The 24863-nt window shown below is 42.9% G+C and overlaps 1 protein-coding gene across 1 annotated transcript; it reads left to right on the top strand.

The window, feature by feature from the left end:
- Positions 1–15007: 15007 nt before the first annotated feature.
- ubtd2 (ubiquitin domain containing 2) lies at positions 15008–24648 on the top strand. Its single transcript, XM_031857546.1, has 3 exons — positions 15008–15184; positions 17947–18183; positions 24040–24648. Exons 1-3 carry the CDS (start codon positions 15115–15117, stop codon positions 24549–24551), a joined length of 819 nt encoding a protein of 272 aa, XP_031713406.1. The 5' UTR covers positions 15008–15114; the 3' UTR covers positions 24552–24648.
- The last annotated feature ends 215 nt before the right edge of the window (positions 24649–24863 follow it).

The raw sequence follows: 24863 nt of genomic DNA, 5'->3' as shown, positions 1-24863 counted from the left end.
TGTGTGTGTGTGTGTGTGTGTGTGTGTGTGTGTGTGTGTGTGTGTGTTTGAGGCATGACGTACAGTGACAGGTGCAGGCGGTCACAGCAGCTGCAGTATCAGCTGCTGCAGAGGAAATACAATCAGCTATACCAACTTAATTCACACACACACAACCTTACAGTTCGATGGGAAAGCTCTCTGTGTCGCCTATACGTGTGTCTGTGAATGTGACCTGTTTCCATGGAACAAGTCCCGAATTAAATATGTAAAGGTTGATGTACCGAATATGCATGTTTTTTTTGTCGTGTGTCCTTAGCTGTATCTATCAGTGTCCTGTCTTTCTTGTGTTTGTTTTTAGTATTAAAACATGCAAAGGCGTTGTCTTCTGAGCGTTTGCAAGTGTTGTGGATTGTGTCTTTTTTAACCTAGCACCAAATACTTTTACTGAAGTCTGTTGCACCACAACTAGTGTACCGAACATATGCGGAATAAACGACAACATGGCTGCATCAAGATGAGTCAACTACTGGAGGTCCGTGAGAGCAACATTTTCATCTGGTGCTTTGTTACCCTTTTAATTTGTGCTGAAAGTTTCGGCTCAAGTCGCATGACTCTGACCTTGGCTTCGCAGAGGATCTTGAGAAAAAAGAGTGGTGGTTTGATTACATGAAAGAGTTCATTCTTAGCATTTAATTTGAGCAACCATTTTTGATGAAAATATATTCATATTATTAATTTAATACAAACTGAACCTCAGTGATAATGTTCTAACGTTTGGTTAACCCTATCAGGCAGATTTGAACGCATGGATATAAATAACAAGGAGCATCTTTTCTCTTTCTGAGTATCTGTTTACAACACTACCCCTACTTAAACTTTAACCTAATTTAAGTTCACTGTGTTGTCACATTTTGTGCATTAAATTAAGATGAAACAACACAGGCATGCTTTAAATGTTTTACACCCTGCCACCTTCCTTTGTCACAAATAAGTGTCTGCCCTCACTTCCCTTGCAAACATATCTCTGGGCGTGTGTGTTTTATCCTGTTACGAAGTGTTAACTGGCATTGTAAAGCTGGCAATTGGAAATTATATATATCCTGAGTGAACAGTCACCCACAAAGACACAAGCATTTACATGCATGATTACAGACACGTGTACTCGCACACACACCCCTGTTGACAGACAGATGCAGTTTAATCCTAGCAGATCAAAACAGAGACCCTCTGGGCTGTGCCTCAGGCCTTTGTACACAGTACACAGGGCTGGAGGTGTGCCTTCTAGATAAACACACACAAACACACAAACACACACACACACTCCCTAGCGGTCTCTTTCTAATACCTGCACAGACATGTAGTTACACTGTACATCCTCAAATGCAAGCATATGCAAATGTATAAGCATGCACAGAGGCTCTCTCATGCCATATGTGCAAACACACGTAACCAGAGGCACACACATGCACACACTGGCTATGCAGAATATGTAGAATATATGTGTACAGATACACAATGTCCTGAATGTGTGTAAGAGAGATGTGCCAAGTGTATCTTATGATCACAGAGAGTTTATAGATAGTGAGCGTGTGTTGCTGCCTGAACTGTAGCCAACCCAACATGTCCAGCCAAAAAGCAAAAAAGACGGTAAGAATCAACAGATATTCTGTCTGTGCGCTTGTCCGTCTGTCGGTGTCACACACACTTTTTCTCCAAAAATGATGTGAAATCCAAAAGCTGTGCTGTATGTCTGAAGGTGCAGTTTAAGTTGGGGGGCTTTTCAACCACTAAAGTCAGCGATCCTTTCTCTAAGATGGCAGCAACCTGCACAGTGTCTCTCGTTGCAACACGTCCATGTCTATATTTATTTTATTCTTCAGTTGAAGGGTCAGTTTTGCACTTTTTTGTCACAAATAGGAGTTGCAGATAGACAGAAACAGACTATAAAACACAGCACGGGAGTTCCATTGACACTATATAAAGCAAGGTTCTAAGTCAGCTTTCCTCCTACTGTATTTTCTCCATTTTAAAGAATATAGGGTGACTGCACGTCCTTGCAGGTGTGATCCCAGATGACTGCTCTTGTACAGTGGACTACTGTTTGTCTCAGAGACATTACACTGTGATTGTCTGTCCTTGGGGACAAACCCACACAAAGCATCTAAAAAATATGGACAGACACATTTAAAATCCATGTTTAAGGTAATATCATAATAACGGTAATGATATGGTATTCAACAACGTTTTGATGGTTAATTTAAGTTTTGCACATCACTTTTGACCTGAGAATGAATAAAGAAAGTAATAATGATGGGATCATGCCAATCTTTGAACTCAACCTTTATTTTAATCTCAACTACACATGTGTAAAGTTTCGTGACTGTATCTTACACGGTTGCGATGCTATAACGGGCACAGAATCTGTTCACAGACATATAAACACCCGGCAAAATATTAAAACCACCTCTGAAGTTCCTGCTACAGTAGGTGTTGCCATAATGACACACACACACAACCTTGTACTTCCATCTTTGTGAGGACACTCGTGGGCATAATGCATTTCCTATTATCCTCACCTTAACCATCACAACTAAATACCTGACGCCAACCCTTACCCTAACCCTAATTCTCTTCAAACAGGCCAACACTTACTGCAATGTTTTATGAACGGATAACCAACAAAACTGATCTTCTGACATTAGTCACAAAAAAAGACTTCTGCTGCAGCGGCTCCTGAGCGGCGGGATGAATAGCAGAGAGGTAGTTTGTTAGTGGAAAGAAGGAAAGTGGCCAAGCTCAGCCTATCCTGCCTGAACATTCAGTTTTTGGGAAACACAGATGTTTGTTTTCCTCTTTTCAGCAGTTTAATGCCGCCATGACATCAGTATTAAAAAAACTCTTTCAGAGCTTTGGGACTCTGAGACTCAATGACAAGTTGGTTAAATGAGCACGAAGCAGCCTAAACATGATAATCGCTCCCTTGTTATACTGTAGCTGCTGATGTCAGGCTCTAAGAGAAAAATCCTGACCGTAGGTGGAGTCCTAAGTGGGGGAAATTACCAACTGCAACAGTGCAGAAAGGAAAAATATAGCTTTCACTAACTCAAAGCACTTTTGTATCCCTGTTGTGACTGAAAGGTCACAAAGTTTTCAAAACTAGCAACAGATTTTAACTCAGTTATGGGAACACAACATAATAATAATGATACATTTTATTTGTATAGCCTTTTAAAAGGTACTTAAAGGCACTTTACATGGTAAAAACAAAAACAATAAAAGCAATTACAATATAAACAAAAGAGATGACATAACAGTAAGAAACAAAACAAAAGCATACATAAATAGCATCACAGGTTAAAAGCAGATTTAAATAGTTTTGAAAGTGGCGACTGATGGAGAATGTCTGAGGTGCTGGGGTAGGGGGTTCCAGAGGGAGGGGGCAGCGATGGAGAAGGCCCTGTCCCCCCAGGTCAGATGCTTGGACAGAGTAGGCGGGGTAAGGAGGTTGGCATCGGCGGATCTAAGGTTGGGAGCGTGTCGATGCAGGAGGTCAGAAAGGTATGAGGGGGCGAGGTTGTGAAGGGCTTTGTATGTGATGAGGAGGATCTTGAACTGGATTCTTTGCTGTATGGGGAGCCAGTGGAGGATTTGAAGGACTGGGGTGATGTGATCTCTGGTGCGGGAGTGGAAGAGCAGACGGGCAGCTGAGTTTTGGAAGTATTGTAGTTTGTTGATGATTTTGGTGGATGACCCGTACAGGATGCTGTTGCAGTAGTCCAGTCGAGAGGTGATGAAGGCGAGGATGAGTGTCTGAGCGGCTGTGGAGGAGAGGGAGGGGCGGAGACGGGCGATGTTTTTGAGATAAAAGAAGGCCGTTTTTGTGATGTGATTGACGTGACTTTCGAAAGGGAGGGTTTGATCAAAAATGATACCACGGTTACAGTTATGTGTGGAGGCAGGGACAGTGGTGCCATCGATGCAGAGAGAGAAGTTGTGGGATTTGTTTAGTTGGCTTGCATCCAGGTCTTTAGGTCTTGGAGGCAGTTGGTGATGGTGGAGTGGGTGGTGGGGGGGGATGGGGGGGATGGATTTGGTGGAGATGTAGAGCTGGGTGTCGTGGAAATGGAAACCATGGTTGCGTTTGATGTCGCCAAGGGGGAGCAGGTAGAGAATGAAGAGGAGGGGACCGAGTACCGAACCTTGGGGGACACCTTGAGAGACTGGGGCTGAGTCAGACTTGAATTTATTAATACTAATGGTGGGAGAGGTGTGATTTGAATCAGGAGAGGGCTGTGCCAGTATTGTGGAGGGAGGACTCGAGACGGGAGAGGAGGGAGTGGTTGATGGTGTCGAAGGCTGCGCTGAGGTCAAGCAGTATCAGGATGTTGAGGGAGTGGTCATCAGAGGAGAGGAGGAGGTCATTGGTGACATTCATTGGGGCGGTTTCTGTGCTGTGATGAGATCTGAATCTGGATTGAAATGGTTTATACAGTTGGTTGAAGTCCAGCTGGGTTTTGAGTTGGTGGGCAACAGTGCGTTGCAGTATTTTAGACAGAAAAGGGAGATTAGAGATGGGTCTGTAGTTGTTGGGGATGTCAGGGTCAAGGCCAGGCCTTTTCAGGATGTGTGTGACTGAGGCGAGTTTGAGGGCGGGAGAGACAGATTCATAGACAGGGAGGAGTTGATGACAGAGAGCGGGAGACAAGCCATGACTGAAGTGGGAGGGATGGGGTCAAGGTCGCAGGTCGGAGTATTCATGCCTGACAGTGATTTATTGAGATCTGAGGGGGAGATGAGGGAGAGTGACTGGTCGGTTAGTGGGGGATTTACAAAGACAGGGTTGGGGGGACGGAGCTGGAAGTGGCCAGTTGGTTGTAGATCTCAATTTTGTCTTTGTAGAATGACAGGAATGAGTTACATTTCTCAGCTGTGGAGGAGTGGGAGAGATTGCCCATAGGTTTGAGAAGTTTATTTATTGTGGAGAAGAGGACCTTGGGGTAGGCGGAACCGGAGTGATGATGCCAGAGTAGTAGGTGGAGCGAGCAGTATTGAGAGCCAGTTTGTTTTACTGCATGTATTCCTGCCAGTGTGTGTACTGTGAGGCATGGTTTCCAACCGCTCAACACTACACTACATCAGTTCTGATATTGTAGCTTTGGTCTATAAATAAGGCCTCTCTTATCTTGCTCACTCGTCAGTAACACACTGACCAGATGACGGACTGTAAATTATACCCTTGATCTGGTTTTGGATCACAGCCCCGATCATTCAAGCACTTTTTTGTGGGGGTGGAGTAGCGATGAGTACTTTTATTTTACACTTAAAGCTCTTCAATTATTTTTAGAGGTACTAGTAGGTGTTATTTTGTTATACCATTGGAAAGGGCCAGATTAGCTGTTTCCCCCTGCTTCCAGTCTCTATGCTATGCTAAGAAATATCTCCTGGGCCTGGCTGTAGCTTCTCATCTTTCAATGCTAGGATAGACAGGATAGATGATAAACATGGCAGACACTGGAAGTGAAGCATGTCAGGGACACCTATGCTGGGCTGCACCCTATCTTACACACTATGCCTCAGCTGTAAGTTTGTTGCTTCTCCAGATGGTGCGAGAACGAGCGGAGGAAGCATTCCAGCTGTTATACACTGATCACAAAATGTGCAGTCCATGGTACAAGCAGACAGAACCTGCAGATCCTCACAGCTGTTCTGAATAAGAAACCCCAAGAAGTCTTTGTACCACTCAAAAAGCTAACATCAACCATGAAACTAAGGGAGCCCCACTTAAGCTGTGGATGGTATTTGGGACCTTGGTGGTATTCTGGGAGTTGAAAGTCAAACAGTCATCAGCTAAGGGTGTTGAGCTTCCTATGCTCTGTATAGATTAACTTGACATATCCATATGTTGCAGAGGCAACCAGAGGGTTTACCAGTGAGCCAGCTCAACTTAGCAAGAAGACAGTATTTTATTTATACGTCATATTAAATGTATTTCCTTTTCCAAAAAAAAATCATCACATTGCAGCAAAGCAATGGAGGCCTGGAAGTACCAAAAGTAGATTTTTAAAAATGTTATATACCGATAAATATGACTTTATGGGGCCTGTACAAATCTATTAAAGACATTTATGTTTTTTGATACATGTTCAAGGGAGCAGCTTCCTTTTGTAGCCCAGCCAGTACTTTAACCAGAAGCTTTAGAAAAGTATGATAAAGATGTCAATATGCTGCCAATTTGTCCCAGTGGCCCACAGCGGTACCTACCTACCACAACAAAACAAAAACAAAACCCTGCTGCCCACAAAAAGGTTTTTCCCCATAGAGCCCAACTATAAAAGATCTATCTAGAAAAGTATTTACACGACACCTAAAACTACAAACAAGGTCAATTATTATTATTATTATTATTATTCTCTGGATGATGAATTTTTAGTCCATTAACTTTTTTATTCAGAAAATGTTCCCATATTCCACAAAAAAATAATAAAAATACAAAAATTGTAACGTGTGCGATGTCATCCAAATGTAAATACTATTTATCATGTGTGCATTATGGAAATGTTTACAGAACAGTGCAAACATGGTGTTTACTTTCCTGTTGTTGAATCGAGACCTGGCTATTTCCTGAGTGTTTCCGTTCCTTTCAACAGGTTTGTATCTCACTGACTGAACACTTGTGGCGCTGCCAACGCTGCATATGGCGTCACACCAGTCGACTGGGCAGCCTTGGCAACAGGCTGCCTGTGTGCGTCCATGGATGTATATGCATATTCATATGTGTGTGCAAACGTGTGCATGCATACTTGTAGCCAGTGACCATGAATGTGTCTGTGTAAGTCCTGTAGCCAGTGTATGCGTGTAGGTGTGTGTGTGTGTGTTTGTTGTTCAACCAAAGGAGGAACGACGGCCAACCTGGCGGCTTGCAGCTAACGATGCTAACAGCGCTAACAGTGCAAGCAATGAATTACAACACACACAAAGAGAGATTGACTTCATTCTCTGCTCAGGGTGACATTACTCCTCAATATCTTAACATAGCTAATAGTTACTTGCTGCATATTAATGTACAGAATGTTGTCTTTTGAACCTTTAACGAATGTTTTAGTTCATGGTTTCAACAGTTTTTACCTGAAATAAACAAAAAACTGTACAATACTCTTTCCTATGTCAACATAACAAAAGTGCTCCTGGTGTTTACAACTCCGCAGTTTCTTGACAGCATTCTAAGAAATCCAATCACTGCATGTTAACAGCATCAAATTGCATTACATCAGGCCTGATTACATCTAATTAGATTAGAGTTAAAGCATCACTTAGACACCTTCTCAGCCTGGTAGAGGGAGCGCCACACCGCCAAAGAGAAGTGAGAGACCCAGCCTCTTTACTTCACGCTGGCTGTCTGTGGCTGTCGTTAGTCCTGTCGTTTCATCGTGACTTTTATTATCCAATAATGCCAGGAGGCATAAGGAAACAACTGTGATACAAACATCGAATTTCACTCACACTGCTTCCAAACGATCCAAACAAGACATGGAGGTGTCTCATGCTCCTTTTCTGATCACATTTCTGTGTTCCATGGAGGCAATCCAGCTGTGACACCCAGGACACAGGCAATGCAAACATGCATAGGGAGAGAAATAATGCAAAAAGTATGGGAGAAGTATTGTAGCCATGCAGGCATCATAGCCACTTTCAGGGCTTGTACGAATCAGAGCTCAGAAAAAAAAGTCCATTGGAATTAGAAGATCCAGACCTCCGTTTTGAGAGGTGTTTGTACCATGCTAACATCAATAATACACCAGTTGTGAAGATGCTCGTACAGTCGTGTAATGTATTCAGTGTAAAGATTATAGCTGTGTTTATAGAGCAAATGGAGCATATACATACAGTAGGTGGTGGGAGACACATCAAGGGGACAGACTAATCTCCTTATGACCAAGATTTACCATAACAAGACAGGTCTGTGTGTGGGCTTTGTGTGTGACACACACACACCCACACGTGTAGAGCAGGAGAGACAGACTCTGGAATGATAAGATATACGAAGCCACCAGTACAGCAGCAGTAATGCCCAAAGTTAGTAAGAGGAGGTCAGCTCCACACCCCCTCCCCTCTCTCTCTCTCTCTCTCTCTCTCTCTCTCTCTCCCCCCCCTCTCGACTGAGTCAAACACAGTACAGCTGCAGTAATTATTGTAATTTTACTTTTCATTATGGTTGTGTTGATGTATAGGTACTGAGGTTCTTCAAAGTGGATGTCTGTTATGGTCTCATGACTAAGGGCTACTGCCCTTCTTGATGTTAATACTGACAACGTATAGACCAAGAGTTTAAGGCATCCATTATATTACATTACACCACCTACAGAAGGAACACAGTAAACCATTGAGTTCTTCTGCATTATGTGGAGCCGCAGCCTCAGTTCAAAGCGGATTACAGTTCAGATTCCTGACAGATCTTCCCACAAAGCCAAAATATTATAAGAATCTTCTCATAAATCCCCTGTAAATAAATAAGAACTCAGCTGTTTAAACACTTGGCAGAAACTTCTTTGGTTTTAGCAATGCATACAGCTCTCCCTCTTCTGCATGAGATTAGCACATCTGGATTTTAGGATAGGTTATTAACATTAGTCCTTACATATTTGTTCCAGCTTGGTATACATGTAAAGGAAGGTGTGTCCATGAACAGCTCATCATGCCAGTGAATAGTCGGTCCTTAGATTATCAAAGGGATTCAAGTCTGGGCTTGGACTCAAGGACTTCAACATTCTTGTTCAAGAGCCAGTGCAGTGTTGAGCTGGTTGGATGTTAAGGTCATTGTCATGTTAGATCATCATTTTTTTGCTGCAGACATTCATAAGCAGGTACTCCTCAAGAAGCGTCCTGCATTTGGCTTCAGTTCTTTTTTTTCAGTGCCCCGTGTCTCTGCAGCCGAAAAGCCACCTGCATGAGATCATGCTGCTCCCATGATGCCTCACAGAAAGGACTTTGTTAGATGGTAATTTCAGCCATACACACTGTTGCACGTTGTTTTGCTGAGTTTGTTATTTAACAAACCACACATTTAACCTAATGCTCTCACATCTCTTTCATATGTCTTTTTGCAAATATTTGATCCACATCTGCTAATGCAGCCATCGAAGTGTAATTCGGTCACATTTTTTTTCATCTTCTAATGATGTCCTAGAGACTTACCCTAAACATAAACCGTTAATACCCTCACCTATTTCATCTTCTAATGATGCTGCCATCTGCGTTCTTGTTTAGTCCCACCAGTTCATAATGATATTTTCCCACAAAGCAGTGTGTGCCAGAAAATAAAACTGCAGACTTAATGAATCTGTGCACAGATGCTAGGAATTAGGAACGGGTCCTCTATGCACAGGAGGTGAGTTGGTATCACTCTCCGCTGTTTGTTCCTCGTCCCTCTACACCAACATCATCGCCTGCCGTCTCATGTCATTTAAGTTTAAAAGCACGTTGTGCTGAACGCTGGTGCTGTGCTGCTCGCTTCACACTTCCACCATTATTCCACGGAGGGGAACACATTTGATATTGGTCTTTCCTGTAACCTCTTCAGAACTTGACAATGTGAATGTTGTTTGCGATTTTGTAGATTTCCACAAAACACTGTTTCAGAACAACAACTGCACTACAGTACGTGTGAAATGAAAGTATACACGATTTACAAAAACACACTTCAGGACCACAAAGAGGATCATAGAGCATATCCACACTAATGCAGATACATTTTACAATGCATCATTTTTTGTTTCCATCTACAAGACTGATTTTTTAAAGTCTATTTTTCCTTATTCTCTTGTTGGCTCCTCCCCATGCTTCATCTCAGTTTTTTTTGCAGTTTGCAAATTTAAATCAATGGCAGGATAATCAAGTGTGTGCCGGGTGCCAGCCTCCTTCACGCACACAGCTGGATGTGAATGATTTGAAAAGCTCCAAACGGCCCAGTTTCTCGAATCATAGTTAAATACACTCTCCAGTTATATAGATCTGGTTTGGGGGGGGGGGGGGGGGGTTGTGCTTGACAGATAGTAGTAAATCAATAGATCCATAGCGACCCAATCTTCAACACAGATGGGGCAGTTGAAGATATTCAAATGGCCAGACAATTGGGACGTCAGCTTCAGATAGATAAAAGGGCAGATATACGGCTGAAGACTTAGGGCACAGCGCAAGAGCCAGGCAGTTAAAAATAAATCGATGACACACCTGTTGACCTCCGTGTCAGCTGTTCTGTTGGCTAGATGAAAGATAAGGAAGAAAGAGAGCCTCGGAGAAAAAAGGGGGTAGACAGTGAAAGAAACAACAGCGACAAAGATTAGAGAGAAATGTCAGATGAAGAAGAATCTCTGTGAAATTCAGTGTCTGAAAAGTTATTTTTTTCAACCTGAAAAAGGATGTTTGATTGTTTGCCTGCAGAGGAGACAGACATCTGAGCTGATACTGCAGCAGCCAAAGTGAACAACCAGTGTGGCTATTTTCTGAGTGTTTTTTCATTACATGCATTATATCCATGTTTTCTTTTGTTTGTTTTTTGCATATGAGTGGTGCCAAATATATCCCACAGAAATGGTACAGTAGATGATCGACGTTAGACATGATGCCAGACAAGAAAGTGCTGATAGGCCTTAGTGTACTTATAATGTAGCACCATGACAGGTGCAACACGTTTCATTCAATTTCAAAACCAGCGAGAGAGAAAACAATAACGAGCTTCTGTTGGAAAACCAATAAGGGCCTATAATTACACTTAATCTTTAGAATATGGATGTTTCTGACCTTTAGCCTCGATCACTCTCTCTGTATGTCTCTGACACACAGACATTGACTTACATTAATGTCCTAGAGACTTGCCCTACCCATAAACTGTTAATACCCTCACTTATTTCATCTTCTAATGATGCTGCCATCTGCATTATTGTTTAGTCCCACCAGTTCATAATGATATTTTCCCACAAAGCAGTGTGTGCCAGAAAATAAAACTGCAGACTTAATGAATCTGTGCACAGATGCTAGGAATTAGGAACGGGTCCTCTATGCACAGGAGGTGAGTTGGTATCACTCTCCGCTGTTTGCTCCTCATCCCTCTACACCAACATCATCACCTGCTGTCTCATGTCATTTAAGTTTAAAAGCACGTTGTGCTGAACGCTGGTGCTGTGCTGCTCGCTTCACACTTCCACCATTATTCCACGGAGGGGAACACATTTGATATTGGTCTTTCCTGTAACCTCTTCAGAACTTGACATTGTGAATGTTGTTTGCGATTTTGTAGATTTCCACAAAACACTGTTTCAGAACAACAACTATTCATACAAACAACTGCACTACAGTACGTGTGAAATGAAAGTATACACAATTTACAAAAACACACTTCAGGACCACAAAGAGGATCATAGAGCATATCCACACTAATGCAGATACATTTTACAATGCATCTTTTTTTGTCTCCATCTACAAGACTGATTTTTTAAAGTCTATTTTACTTATTCTCTTGTTGGCTCCTTCCCATGCTTCATCTCTAATATTTTGCAGTTTGCTCTGACAAAGCATGCAATTTTGAATCAATGAATCAAGTGTGTGCCGGGTGCTAGCCTCCTTCACACACACAGCATGGATGTGAATGATTTTAAAAGATTCAAACAGCCCAGACTCTCCAGTCATCATCAAATACACTCTCCAGTTATATAGATTTGGTTTGGGTGGGTTGTGCTTAACAGTCAATAGATCCAGGCAGTTAAAAATAAATCAATGACACGCCTATCAACCTCTTTGTCAGCTGTTCTGTTGGCTAGATGAAAGATGATGAAGGAAGAGAGCCTCAGAGAATAAAGGGGGTAAACATTAGAGATCAGAGAGAAATGCCAGATAAAGAAGAATCTCTGTGAAAAGCTGGTCGGTGTGTGATTGTTGGCCTGCAGAGGAGACTGAGCTGAGACTGTCCCAGCAGCCAGAGTGAACAACCAGTGTGACTATTTCAGTGTTTTTTCATTACATGCATTATATCCATGTTTTCTTTTGTTTGTTTTTTGCATATGAGTGGTGCCAAATATATCCCACAGAAATGATACAGTAGATGATCGACGTTAGACATGATGCCAGACAAGAAAGTGCTGATAGGGCCTTAGGCCTTAGTGTACTTATAAAGTAGCACCATGACAGGTGCAACACGTTTTATTAAATTTCAAAACCAGCAAGAAAAAATAACTAACGAGCTTCTGTTAGAAAACCAATAAGGGCCTATAATTGATGTTTCTGAACTTTAGCCTCCATCACTCTCTCTGTCTTTCTCTGACACACACACACAGTCGTGTTTTCATGACTTTGATTAACTTGACTTACATTCAGTTCCTGGAGACTTACCCTAACCATAACTGCTATTAGCCTAACCCTCAAACGTTATGAGAATGTTCATTTTGTCCCCATAAGGAAGACGAGTCCCCACAATGTGACTGTGTAAACTGATTTATGTCCCCGCAAGACATAAACCCCCCCCCCCCGCACGCGCACACACACACACACACACACACACACACACACAGTATTTTGGTACCTCAGTCTGCGGTTCAGACTCTCTGGCTCCATCTACTGGCTGAGCCCTATACGAGCAGAAGACTGTATTCAATTGTGTAATTTTACTTCTGCCTTGTAATACATATGATTTACTGTGGCATAAGTTGCATGCACAAACAGATGGATCTGAGGTTTTCAAACAAATCTAATTTGAAACATCTGTGACAAACATTTCAAGACTGTATTTCATTAACAAAATTGTGTTTTTCAAAACTTGCTACTGGCTACAGTGTGTCTTGAGTGTCTTATAACTGCCATTGAACCTCACGAGTCTTTCTGCTGTCAATATATCTTAACTACACTTGTTGTGTGTTATCGACATCAAATCATTTTGCTATTATAGATATTTACAATTTAATTCTACTGTCGGATAAAAGAAAGTAATTAGAGGTCACTGTAAATCTCAGAAATAAACTTTCCATGTCTGTTTGGTCAGCAGCCTATTCTTGCCTTGAAAAGTGCGGTGCCATTTCACAGCTTAATGGTGACACTAGTCTAGGACTTTAATTGGAACCATACAAACACATTTTTTTATAAGTTTAAAGTTTCCGTGTAACTTTTTTAGGACATGCCCATAACAAGGTGGTTTGAGATTCTATAAGGCCTCAGTGATCTTTATTTAAATTCACTCCTTGGTCCTAAAAAAGGCAGCATTCCCAACTACAATCAGTACCCTGAGGCGAAAGACAGAAGCACCTCCTGAAGAAAAACATCCTGCTATAAAAAGCAATGTTCAATCACTTGCGTCATGAATGGGAGACGAGGCAGAGAAGATAATAAAAAACAACATTCTGAATCTCCTGCTGTGACCTTGATCACAGAATATGCAGCGACATGTCAAGTGTGTTCTGAGTTGTTACATCATATTACGTCATGTGACCATCAGGAAAGGGTTTCTAAGTAAGCTCTCTGCTGCCTAAATGTCTTCTTTCAGTTCCTAGCAATGGGAAGTAATTGTAATTCCACACAGCTTTGTTGAAACGGTAACCTCGCTATCGCGTTGCTATTGTGTGTGTGTGTGTGTGTGTGTGTGTGTGTACATGAACACGCTAGTGTGTCAAATTACACTCAAGTCTCTTTAGGACAGTCCTAAAGATAGTGAGCAGGCGGAGAGTGTCCATCTGGTGTAACATTGCAGCATTCAGATGCAGAAATAAAGTGAGTAGAACTGCTCTGACAGAGAAGAGAAGATTACAACGTAAAAAATAATGAAAGAGAATATAAGTGAAAAGGAGATAATAGAATAGAGTAATACTATACTTAATTTCACAGTGTGTTGAAAACCTATGCGTGTTAAAACCTAATTACTGGTACGATAATAAAAAAGCCTCCCTGCAAGACTGAAATAGCACAGAATGGAATAGGTAGTATACATTCCACTATGTGATGTAAAATCAGATTTCTATCACCTACATAATCCAACCACTGAACCATACAATGTATAAGAGAATATAATTAAAGATGTCACTGTGTTGGGAAATCTGCAAATCAACAAATGTGGTTAAACCTAAAAACTACTGATAGTATAATAAGAATGCCTCTGCAAGACAGCCTGAAATGGAAGAGCACAATAACTACATTTCTCTGTGTTGTCAAATCACATTCATGTCGGCAAAAAAACTAAATAAATCTGCCCTACCATGCATGAGGATAGCGCAATAACACTCTGTCACTCTGTGTTGTGAAATCATTCTACCTACATTACGCAACACATTTAAAGTCTGTGTGAGTGAGTGTTAAAAACCTCAAAACTACTGGTAGTCTAATCCCTGAAGGCCCTACTATCCAAGATAGAATAGAATAGAATAGAATAGAATAGAATAGGATAGATGACCCAGCCTTCTTAACATGAATTTCAATCACTGAGGCCAACAGTAGCTAACAGCAGGGGTCCTCCTTGGCATTTACGAAAAAAGGTTAAGTGATTTGCTGTGTCTTCTTCAGGACAGAAACCAGCTTCTCTGCACACACACACACACACACACATACATACACACACACACACACACACACATACATACAAACATACGAGTCTAGCACGTGTCAAAAATCATAATCATCAACTGAGTCTAAAGTCTAGAACATGTGATGCCCTAAAGGAGACTGCATCCTTCCTGTTACAGTTCACTTCTCCTTTGTTCTCTCCCCTCTCCTCCTCCTCTCTCCCCCTCTCCCTCATTCCTCTCTCGGTCACCTTGTGACGATGCGAGCCTCTCTGTGGCTCTTTCTCTCTCTGCCTTCCCCACAGATGAAGATGCGGGGGCCTGCTGTGCCCCGCGGATGCTGAGAGGAGGGAGGAGGAGGAGGAGGAGGAGGAGGAGGAGGGAAGGAGAAAAAGGGAGGACGCGAGGAAACGAGGAGAAAGGACGGGAGGGAAGGAAGTAAAGAAGGGGAGGGGGGAGAAAGAGAGAGAGAGAGAGAGAGAGAGAGAGAGAGAGAGAGAGAGAGAGGGAGGGAGGGAGAGGGGGGGCTAGTGGATGTAGCTCTAGCTGTGGGCCGGGGGGTGAGCTACCTAGCCCGGGCTGCTCTGCCGAAACATCCATGGGTGGCTGTGTCGGGAGCCACCACGACTCCTCGGGCAGCTTAAACGAGAACTCGGACGGCACTGGAGGTAACTCGCAGCGCTTATCAACCTATTTCAGTGCGTACGAGCGTGGCTTCTTTGTTTTTTTAGGGGGGCTTCCTGTGGGCTTTTCTTTGCATGTTGTCCTGGCTGGAGGTCTTCTTCCCTTCCTTTATACCCGAGCCAGACAGAGCCGGAGACAGACACGGCAGCTCACCCCGGGTATCTCCCTCCACACAGCGGGCCTCGAAGCGAGAAAGGACGCCTCGTCGCTACTTTAAAAACTAGGGGGGGTATTTACTGTGCGACGCTTTCCTCCCTTTTGTTCTTTGGTCTTTTGACTGAGCTAGCCGGCTAAAATGTAGCCTCGTTAGCTTGCTAGCTTTTCTGCATAACAAATATGGGTCACAGACGGCAAGGGCTTTGCATGGGGAGTCATACAGTCTGATTTCAATCACGTCCGGACTGTTGTCTGAATGCACGCAGCACCTATGAAACACGTTAGGGCTTTTTTTTTATGGAGTCTTTTGTGTAAGCGAGGCGTTGGGTGCATGTTCAGTGCTGTGAAGTGTTGGGGAGAGAGAGGAGGAGGAGGTGTCAAAACTTAAAGGGTGCTTCACCCTCATGATGAAGGAAGTGTGTTTTTCACTGTGATCAAGGCCCGAGATCAACTATGAGCAGAGCAGAGTAGTGTCAGACTACAGAAGACTGCAGCAGATTAGGTTCATTGTATTTAAGCAGTAGTGCATGCAATACCTAAGGCTATTGGGCATGTTATACACTTATTACAAATAATATGCTTAGGGTACACTGCTTTTTACCACTAGCTCTTTTCTGGTGATACTGTCACTTTTAATTTGTATCAAGCTACGGTGCTGTAGACAACTTTGTGCTGTAGTTTCCTGCGTGTCTGGTCTGAAAAAAGGGGTTCCACTTCTGACCACTGAGTTATTTTAATCACAGATTTGGAGATAGAGCTTTGTGATGCTGAGCTTTAGCCTGGTTTCCTCAGTGTTTTCCTTTTTGCATCCGTCTCGCCGACGTGTTCGGTCATCTCCCCCGACATCCTGGACGTCTAGATGTCCCGTAAACAGGTTCCAGAGATCCCTGTATCTGTGGAGGAGAGTTCGTAGTAACAAGAAGCGACGCAGTGTTAAAACAAGATGCAGACAAGCAGCTGTTACTTGACACCCGGCTCGATGAGGACAGAGACGAGGCAGTTACACCCGAACACATGTCAATTTATCTGTTTTCACCAAAGCAGGTGTCATAACTAGGTTCATCTAGTTCAAGCGTCATCACTAATTGTTTTGAGGAATTACTGAAAGAAAGCCAAGTAGGCCCGTGTGTATGAGTGCATTTGTAAATTATGAGCAGATGGATGAGCTGGAAAGTAGGTTACTGCAGATGTATGAACAAACGGACAAGTAGTCAACGTGGAAAGCTTAAATTCAGGAATGTAGGAAGGTGGCGAGTGTTTGATAAGCCAAGGGCACCAGTGTTAGAATATATAAGAGGTATAAGGCCAGAGGAAGGTGTGGGATATATGGTCGACAATGGTTTATTGCTCTCTTGGTTTGTGCTCTTGTTTCCTAACAGAAGTTTTGTTTTGTTTAACTACCTTGCCCATCGGAATTTGCCAAATAGTTATAATTGTATGTTCTTTTACGCCACTTTAATGTTAAAAATAAGATTGTTTTTCTGTACCAATGTAGACTGCATTCAACCTGCAATAAGAATAGACTTAAAAAGGAAGAAAAAAAACGCTGCTGCTGAGGTTTTACATCGCCATGTGTCGCTGATGATGTTTATAAATGCTATTAACTGTTCGAGTGTACTGCTGGGACATCTAAATATCCCCCCACGCACAACTTAAGTTTCTTATTTTGGCAACCGAGGATCTCATTTACCCTCGTCCCTCCATTAAGTACAATAATCTGGTGGTTTTATGAGCCATTTTTAAAAAGAGAACACTCTCATAACGAATTATATCATTATATCCAACCAAAGAGGGGAAAAAGTCAATCTAGTCTGTCAGTTGGAGCTCCTATTTACTACAAACAGTCAGTTGAAGGTTGGTGTTATCGGACTGTGCCATGTGATCATCAGAGAACATGTGTACCAGCAGCAGGTGTAACTCAACACCTTGATCCGTCATCCTCTCCTCTGTCTCTGTTGCACACACACGCACACACACACACACACACACACACACTTCCCTGTACCTGTTGTCCCCTTCGGTGTTGATCCAGATGGTGTTATTCATCAGCCATTCTGCTGCAGATGGAGCACTGTTAGATGCTATAACCCTAACCTTGTAACTGGGTTGAGTAACACAACACGTCTAGCTCCGGTTCTGCTCAGTCTTAAGTGTGTGCTCCATGTCTATATATCACATGATGGTGTGTAGGCTCATGTTTAATCTGTCATCTGAGTTTAGTTGTGAGCAGTCTCTAAAAATACAAAACAACTGATGCTTTGTTTCAGATGAATCCTAACTCTTCTTATTCCTTCTTTCTCCTTTACTCTTCATCCCTACTTCTCATTTTCATCCTCTGTGTATTCCCCACCTTCTCTCTCTCTCTCTCTCTCTCTCTCTGACTGTCATCTTCCACTTCCCTCCATCTACTTTCCCCTCCCTACATCCCCATTTCTTTCTGTTTTTCTTCTCCCCCTCCTCTATCCATCCCCATCTTTCTTTCTTACCTCACATCTTTCCATTTACCCCACCCTCACATTCATACTCTTGTGTATCTCTTTTTCTCCTTCCTCCCACCATCCTGTCTTTTTCATCCTGTCCCCCCCCCCAGTGACTCTAGGGCGTAACCAGCCCCTGAAGAGAGAACGGCCTAAATGGAAAAGTGACTACCCGATGACTGAAGGCCAGCTGCGCAGCAAGAGAGATGAGTTCTGGGATACGGCGCCAGCGTTCGAGGGTCGGAAGGAGATCTGGGATGCTCTGCGGGCCGCGGCCAGCGCCTTTGAGAGCAATGACCACCTGCTGGCTCAGGCTATCCTCGACGGGGCCAGCATCACACTGCCGCACGGTAACACGCAATTCCACCGTGGTAGACGTAGCAGATACCTCGTAGTGTTTGTTTTGGTATATTGTATATGACGGTTGATGATTACCCCCCTTTTTGCTAAGTTCTCTCCAGAGAAACTGAAGCTCAGGAACTCAGCTGTAGAGAACAGTTTGAGGCTTTTCTGGAGGCTGCAGATCTTCTTTTCTTCTTTTTTTTTGGTGCCAGATCACAGTTTTGGCTTCACGTGATTAAATTGCGATTGCAACAACCGCAGATGTTTAAAACGCATGCTCCATTCAGAAAACTCTGCTTCACAGCAAATCACTTCCTATACTAACAGTCAGCTACCGGGGGGGGTGCGATCCAGATGATTTGGCTTCACTTTGGGGCGCTGTCATGCTGCTGCACGCACAACCTACAGTGGCAACCTGTGAAAATCTTTCTGGAATGTTGCAGTCCAGAGCAGAAAAGTGATATTCTGTATATTACACGTTTTAACAGACGGGCAAAAACGAAAATGCTCTGATTTCAGGTGGAGAAGAACGTTATTTTAAGTCTTCTTTGGATGCGAAGATCTGTTGATTCGATTTATATGTGAAAGTGCAATCAAAATCTTTTGTCCCAAAAAAGAATGAACAATTATTATAAATAATCGTGATCGCAATATTTATTAAAATAATCAGGATTATAATTGTTCAGCCCTAATTTTAAGAGAGATCCAGCAAGGGGCTAAAACTTTAGACAAGTGACGGCCATGGCTCCTACTTTCCTAATTTTTTGTAATTTAGTTAAATAAAAATGCCAAACGTTTGCTGGTTCCAGATTCCTAAAAGTCAGGATTTGATGCTGTTCCTTTTCATACCTGACGGTAAATTGAATATCTTTGAGTTTTGGACGGCTGGTCGTTCTTTGTGTAAAACCATGAACTATGTGGAGCAGTAGAAGCAGTGTAAAACCATTAGTTCATGCTGCATACAGTTAGTGTGTGTAGCATGAAAGTGGGACACACTGAGGGTGACTTGCTTCCTTCCCACCTGCCAAATATCATGAACAACTCTTAGATCCAGATGTCAATAGCAAATGACACATGATGTTGCAACTGCATGTACAAATTCTGGCCTCAAATCTATTTTAACACAGATTTTGGTGGGTAGCTTTAGAACAGCTGTTTGTCCAGCTTGAGGCAGTAACACATCCATCTTAAGCTCATGCAGCTACCTTCATGTTGAAGTTTCATAAACCGGAAGTAAACTTTCCCACACAGGACTATTCTTCTCTGCTTGTGTGAGTGGCTTCTGCACACAGCGATTGAGTGTTTAATCAATATGGAGCCGATTCCAAGCAACAACAAGCATTTACAGCATTCAGCGCGCAGTTAAAAGGGGTTACAGATGCTGAAGTATATCTCAATGACCGCATTGTGGAGTTGAGACTGAAGCTATTAGGGGGTATATACTGCACTGTATGAGGAATCGATAAATAATACACTAAAAGAGAGGCGTGTCCTTGGAAGGATGTAATGAAATAATCACTCGGGTACGTATGAAGATAGTGTCTCCTCTAAAACTTACTGGAGAGCGTTCACATAGAACGAATCAATACAGTTGGCCAACAGTTACACTAGCGCTCACATCACCTCTGCCTGACAATGATTTGGGGGTAGCAGTTACCAAACAGACAGGCTGTCCATGCATGTGAACACAGTCAGTGCTCCTTTCCCTTCAGTAGTTTGGTCAGATCAGATCCCGATGTGCTGCAGCTGTGGATTCCCCAGGCCTGATGTCACCATTTCGCCAATCCAGCACTCCAGTCCAACGAGCAGCCAGCTCACTTCAATGTTTGTTTCACTCGCAGCCTCTTCTATTGCTCTTATTCTGCTCAACTGGTTACTTGGCCACAGTGGTGCTTTGAGCTAAAAGCTAATGTTGGCATGCTAACATTCTCCCGATGACAAGGGCTAGTATGACGAGTCAGAGTATCACCAAAGTGATTACAAATCATCCTGAGGAGAACATGAATTATGAAATGTTACATCATTTCGGGGCAGTCCATCCAATATATGAGACGTTTCACTCAAAACCACAAATGTGGTGTCATGGTGGCACAAGATGGAAAGTCAGGGGATCACCAAAGTCATCAGGATTCATTAGCCCTGTCACGGTAATTTACGCTATCGATCATGCGAAATACAGACATGGCGTTGATCATTTTTGCTGACCTCGACATTGCCCGTCGTGTTTAAACACGTGTTTGTTTACATAAGAATGTCACCAATGTTTTCAGACTCGGGCATTGCGCAGACATTGCATATTTTGTTTACCAGCGCCAACCAGCCCATTTTATTTATTGTTTTGGTTGTGTGGTTTTATTGTCTTTTATTTATTTCGAATATTTTAATATTTTTTCACATTCCAATTCCAAAGATTGAAGCATTCGGTTTATTGCACTTTGAAAGTGTTTACCTGCATAATTATGCTATTATAGTATCATTAAATCAGAGGCGTAAAATATTCTTAAAATTTAAATTATTTTGTTTATCGCAGTCATTTCTTGGGGCAAAATATCATCGTGCAAAAGTAGTTACCTTCACAGGCCGAGGATTCATCACCTTTGGACTGTGAATGTCTGTAAATAAAGTTTCATGGCAATCTAGCCAATAAATCTGTCCAACAGTTGTATCCAATAGTCTGGACCAACGTGGTAGACCGACGTACCGACGAGAGAAAAATGAGGCTTTTCAGAATCAGTCAATGATCCTGAAGAAACTCTTTGAAAACGCTTGAATTTCCATTACTGTACTAACACATTACAGTGCAGACTTTGTTGTTGCCGTTCAGCAAACGGAATTGGATATTTTATTTATTTTTTAGAACTTTATTCATAATGGACACTGCTCACTCTTTAGAGATGCATCAGTTGATGGGCTCCTTCTTCTAATTGGATTGGAGACCAACTTGATCTGCGGTGTTCAAACGCGACTCTGTGAAGCAGAAGATGGGAGCCATTTGCATCGGCCTGTTGGTCAACATGTTGGATTTTCATCAAACAATAACGTCATCTTCACTGATTCACATCATTATAAGCTTCGTGTTTCAGCCATAACCCATAACCAGTCAAGCTCCTTTTTGGGTGGCCGTGCGAAAGAGCCCTGCAGCAACAAAGACTCTTTAATGTAAACAGATGTTTTCTTGCTCGTCTTAAATTTGGTGTGCAAAGGCCGATTTCCCCCCTGCAGGGTTGTTTTTCAATCCAACACTATATAAAAGCCAAAAGGCATTAGCACCACCTGGAACCAATTAGGATTCTGCAGCTGAACACTAATGTGGAGCCAAACCACAGAAGAAGAAAAAGCAAGTGAGATATACCGACAGAATCATATCCACATCATGTTTGTAGAATGTCAGTGACCCGTGTGTAACATCTGTCTTGTTTTATAGATATTAGCCTTTTTTTGACATTAGCTATGAGAGCTTTCACATATTTAGCCGTGTCAGCTGGTACCTCACTGTGACATGAAAGGAATTTGAAGGCCCAGACACAGCAACAAAGGCCGACAGCCTCACATTGTCTTTGTCTTGGCCAAAAAAAGTTTCACTTGAACACACCGTAAAGACCGCAGACAACGGCGAACTAGCATGTCGCATGAGAGGAAATAACTCTCCGTACCAGCAGGTGGCGGTAGTCTGTGTTCATTATTCAAAAAGGGAAACCAGAAGACTCCAGACTGAGGATGTACAAGCGGTTGTTGTGATCCAAACACAGCAGCGTTTTCCAACCATTTTCACACCGCTCTCGCGCACCACTTGACTTCATTCCAGATGGCCGCATCGCTGTGAATAATCTGTGTATGATGTATGAATGATTAGATGAGATGAAGATAAAACATGAGAGGAGCCCTCTTTGTAATAGCAATAATAAAAGAAAGCAGTAAAAAGATGACATCACATAAAAGCCAGTCTGTAAAAAATGTGTTTTAAGTGATTTAAAAGAGATTCCTGATTCTGTGAGCCTTACCTCCTCAGGCAGCTCGTTCCAAAGCCGAGGGGTCCTGATGGCAAAAACACGGTCACATTTAGTTTACACTGCTTTGTGACCAGACACACAGATATCCTTAGTTTCAAAGTTGTCAGGGCAGAGACCACCGTAAATAACCAGATCAAGGGTTTAACACTGCGAGTGTGTGGGCTCCTTTGTAGCCTGAGTCATACTTTAATGTAAAATGGGATCGTAACCCAACAAACTCTTGGATGAAAACACTGTCAGGCCTGGGCGGTCTGTCGATTATTTAAATCACCACTGGATCTTTAGAGTTTATTATAAAACCGAGATGTTCAAATTAAGTCAAACAGACATGGAAAGTGCCCCATCCCCCCCCCTCCTGGTTGTTTGGTTTACAATAACTTCTGTATTTCTTTTCACACCAAGGGTTTTTTCGGTGAGTGCTGTTGTTGTAAGGCGCTGCACACTTTCTCTCCACATTACCGCACATTTCAGTTTTGGAAACAAAGCGAAGCTCTCGTTCCCTCTCACATTCGCTCTGTGTCGAGCAGAAAGCAACATCCTGTGGGCTTCTGCTGACTCATCTCAGTCTCGCTTACCACAAAGCTCACTGTCTCTCTCTCTCTCGAGTGGCTCGCGCCTCAGTTTAAGTCATTAAACAATACAAGAGAGGTACAAGAAGTTATTTACAGAAGAGTCTTCTTGCTTTTTGTGTCACCCTGGTCTTTAATTATTTGGTTCTAATTTTAAAAACTGTCTGAAGGGCAACAATATTGCAATCTTTTCAAAACCATTAAAAAGAGAAAACATCTGGGATGAATTGGGATTTTACTCACACTTATATATTACTCTTAAAGGTAAAAAAAAAAAAAAAAAAAACCTAAGGCAAGCAAACGTTGCGATCAAAACACCCGTGATCACAATAAAACTACTTGATGTTTTCAGGTGTGCAACGTCGTAGTGACACACTACTGTGCAGGGTGACCTGTCTGAAATCCCCTCAAGGGATTTAAGTTTCTGTTTGTGGAATTCTGTGACCTCTTCACTACATCTTATTTTATTCCCCCCCCCTTTTCTCATCCAACTCTATACTCTGTGTCTGAATCACAGTAGGTCAAAAGTGACATCATGTCTTTTAAAGTACTCACCAAATCCCTTTTGTCCTTCTTTCACTCCTCTTCCCTCAGTCTTTGTTTTTCTGTTGAGTCCGACTGTCATTTCTCCATTCCATCTAATTAACAAGAGTTCAGGCTCCGGCTTTGTTGAATGGAAACAAAGTTACGTGAGTGTTTGACTTTCAGATTAAGAACGCAACAGTGAAAATATACAAAAGTAAACAGCTATTTAGATACAACACAAATATGCATAGCGAGGCACCCGAAAGCGCTCCTTATCCAGACCGTTCATCATAACCAAGGGACAGTTGAGGGTTTACCTGAAATGTTCACTTCAGTTGTTAATTGCTTCGTAGTGGAACTTCCCAGTAAAACATGAACCTAGTGTACTAAATATAACTGTTCCATTCATATTGGTATGTGGGTTACAGTAAGCTGTAACCTTCTGCCGATGATGGTTTCTAATGTCGAAGTTGTATATGTAATTCCTATAGCAACACACACCATGCATTAAAAATAGCTGCGGTAAGTACAGCAGATCATTTCAGCAAATCGTGAAGTAACCTTTGAAAGGTTATATTCACGGGTTAGAATGGACTTGTCTAAAATGTTGTGTGTCCCACTACACTTTCAATGAAGCTGAAGATGATGTTATCATAACTGATAGGAATGATGCTCACAACTGTAAAAATAAACAGTTTAAAAAGGAAAAAAACAATCCTTTGACATTTATGTAAAGTGACACATTGTTCCGTTCTTCCAGGAGCTCTGACTGAATGTTACGATGAACTGGGGAATCGATACCAGCTGCCGGTCTACTGCCTCTCTCCTCCCGTCAACATGATCGAAGAGCGCTCCGATGAGCTCGACGGTTCGGATCCGGACTCCGGCGCCGCCGAGCCGTCCACGGGCAGCGCCGGCGACGCCGGCTCGGGAGGGGAGTGCCGGCTCCGGCTCCGGCTCTCCACCGGCCGCGACCTCCGGCTGGCGGTCCGCTCCACGGACACGGTGGGCATGATGAAGCGCCGTCTACACAGTCAGGAGGGCGTGCCTGCCGCGACCCAACGCTGGTTCTTCTCAGGTCGGCCACTGACTGACAGGCTGCGCTTGGACCAACTCAACATCTCCAGGGACTACGTAGTGCAGGTCATCCTCAGCCAGCCAACACCGTCCGAGCCGGCGTCGACGACAGGACACACACCAGAGGCCTCCGGACCGGCGGCAGGGGAAGGAGTGGCAGCGCTGTCGCAAGAGCCGACGCCCGTCGAGAATTAACTCGGCCCCAACCTGGAAGCCCGGAGAGAGGGGGAGGAGGAGGAGGAGGATAACAAGGGAGAAAATAAAGAATGAGAGTTGATTCTCACTTTTCTTTTCTCTTCTCTTCTCTTCTCTTCTCTTCTCTCCTCGTCTCTTCTCTTCTCTCCTCATCTCTTTTCTTCTCTTCTCTTCTCCCCTTCTCGTCTCTTCTCTCCTCATCTCTTCTCTTCTCATCTCTCCTTGTCTCGTCTCTTCTCTTCTCTCCTCGTCTCTTTTCTCCTCGTCTCTTTTCTCCTCGTCTCTTTTCTTCTCTCCTCTTCTCGTCTCGTC

The sequence above is a fragment of the Anarrhichthys ocellatus genome, unplaced genomic scaffold (genome assembly GCF_004355925.1).
Source record: "Anarrhichthys ocellatus isolate YVR2014 unplaced genomic scaffold, GSC_Weel_1.0 scaffold18, whole genome shotgun sequence".
NCBI lineage: Eukaryota > Metazoa > Chordata > Actinopteri > Perciformes > Anarhichadidae > Anarrhichthys > Anarrhichthys ocellatus.
This window is presented reverse-complemented; position numbering and strand designations above follow the sequence as displayed.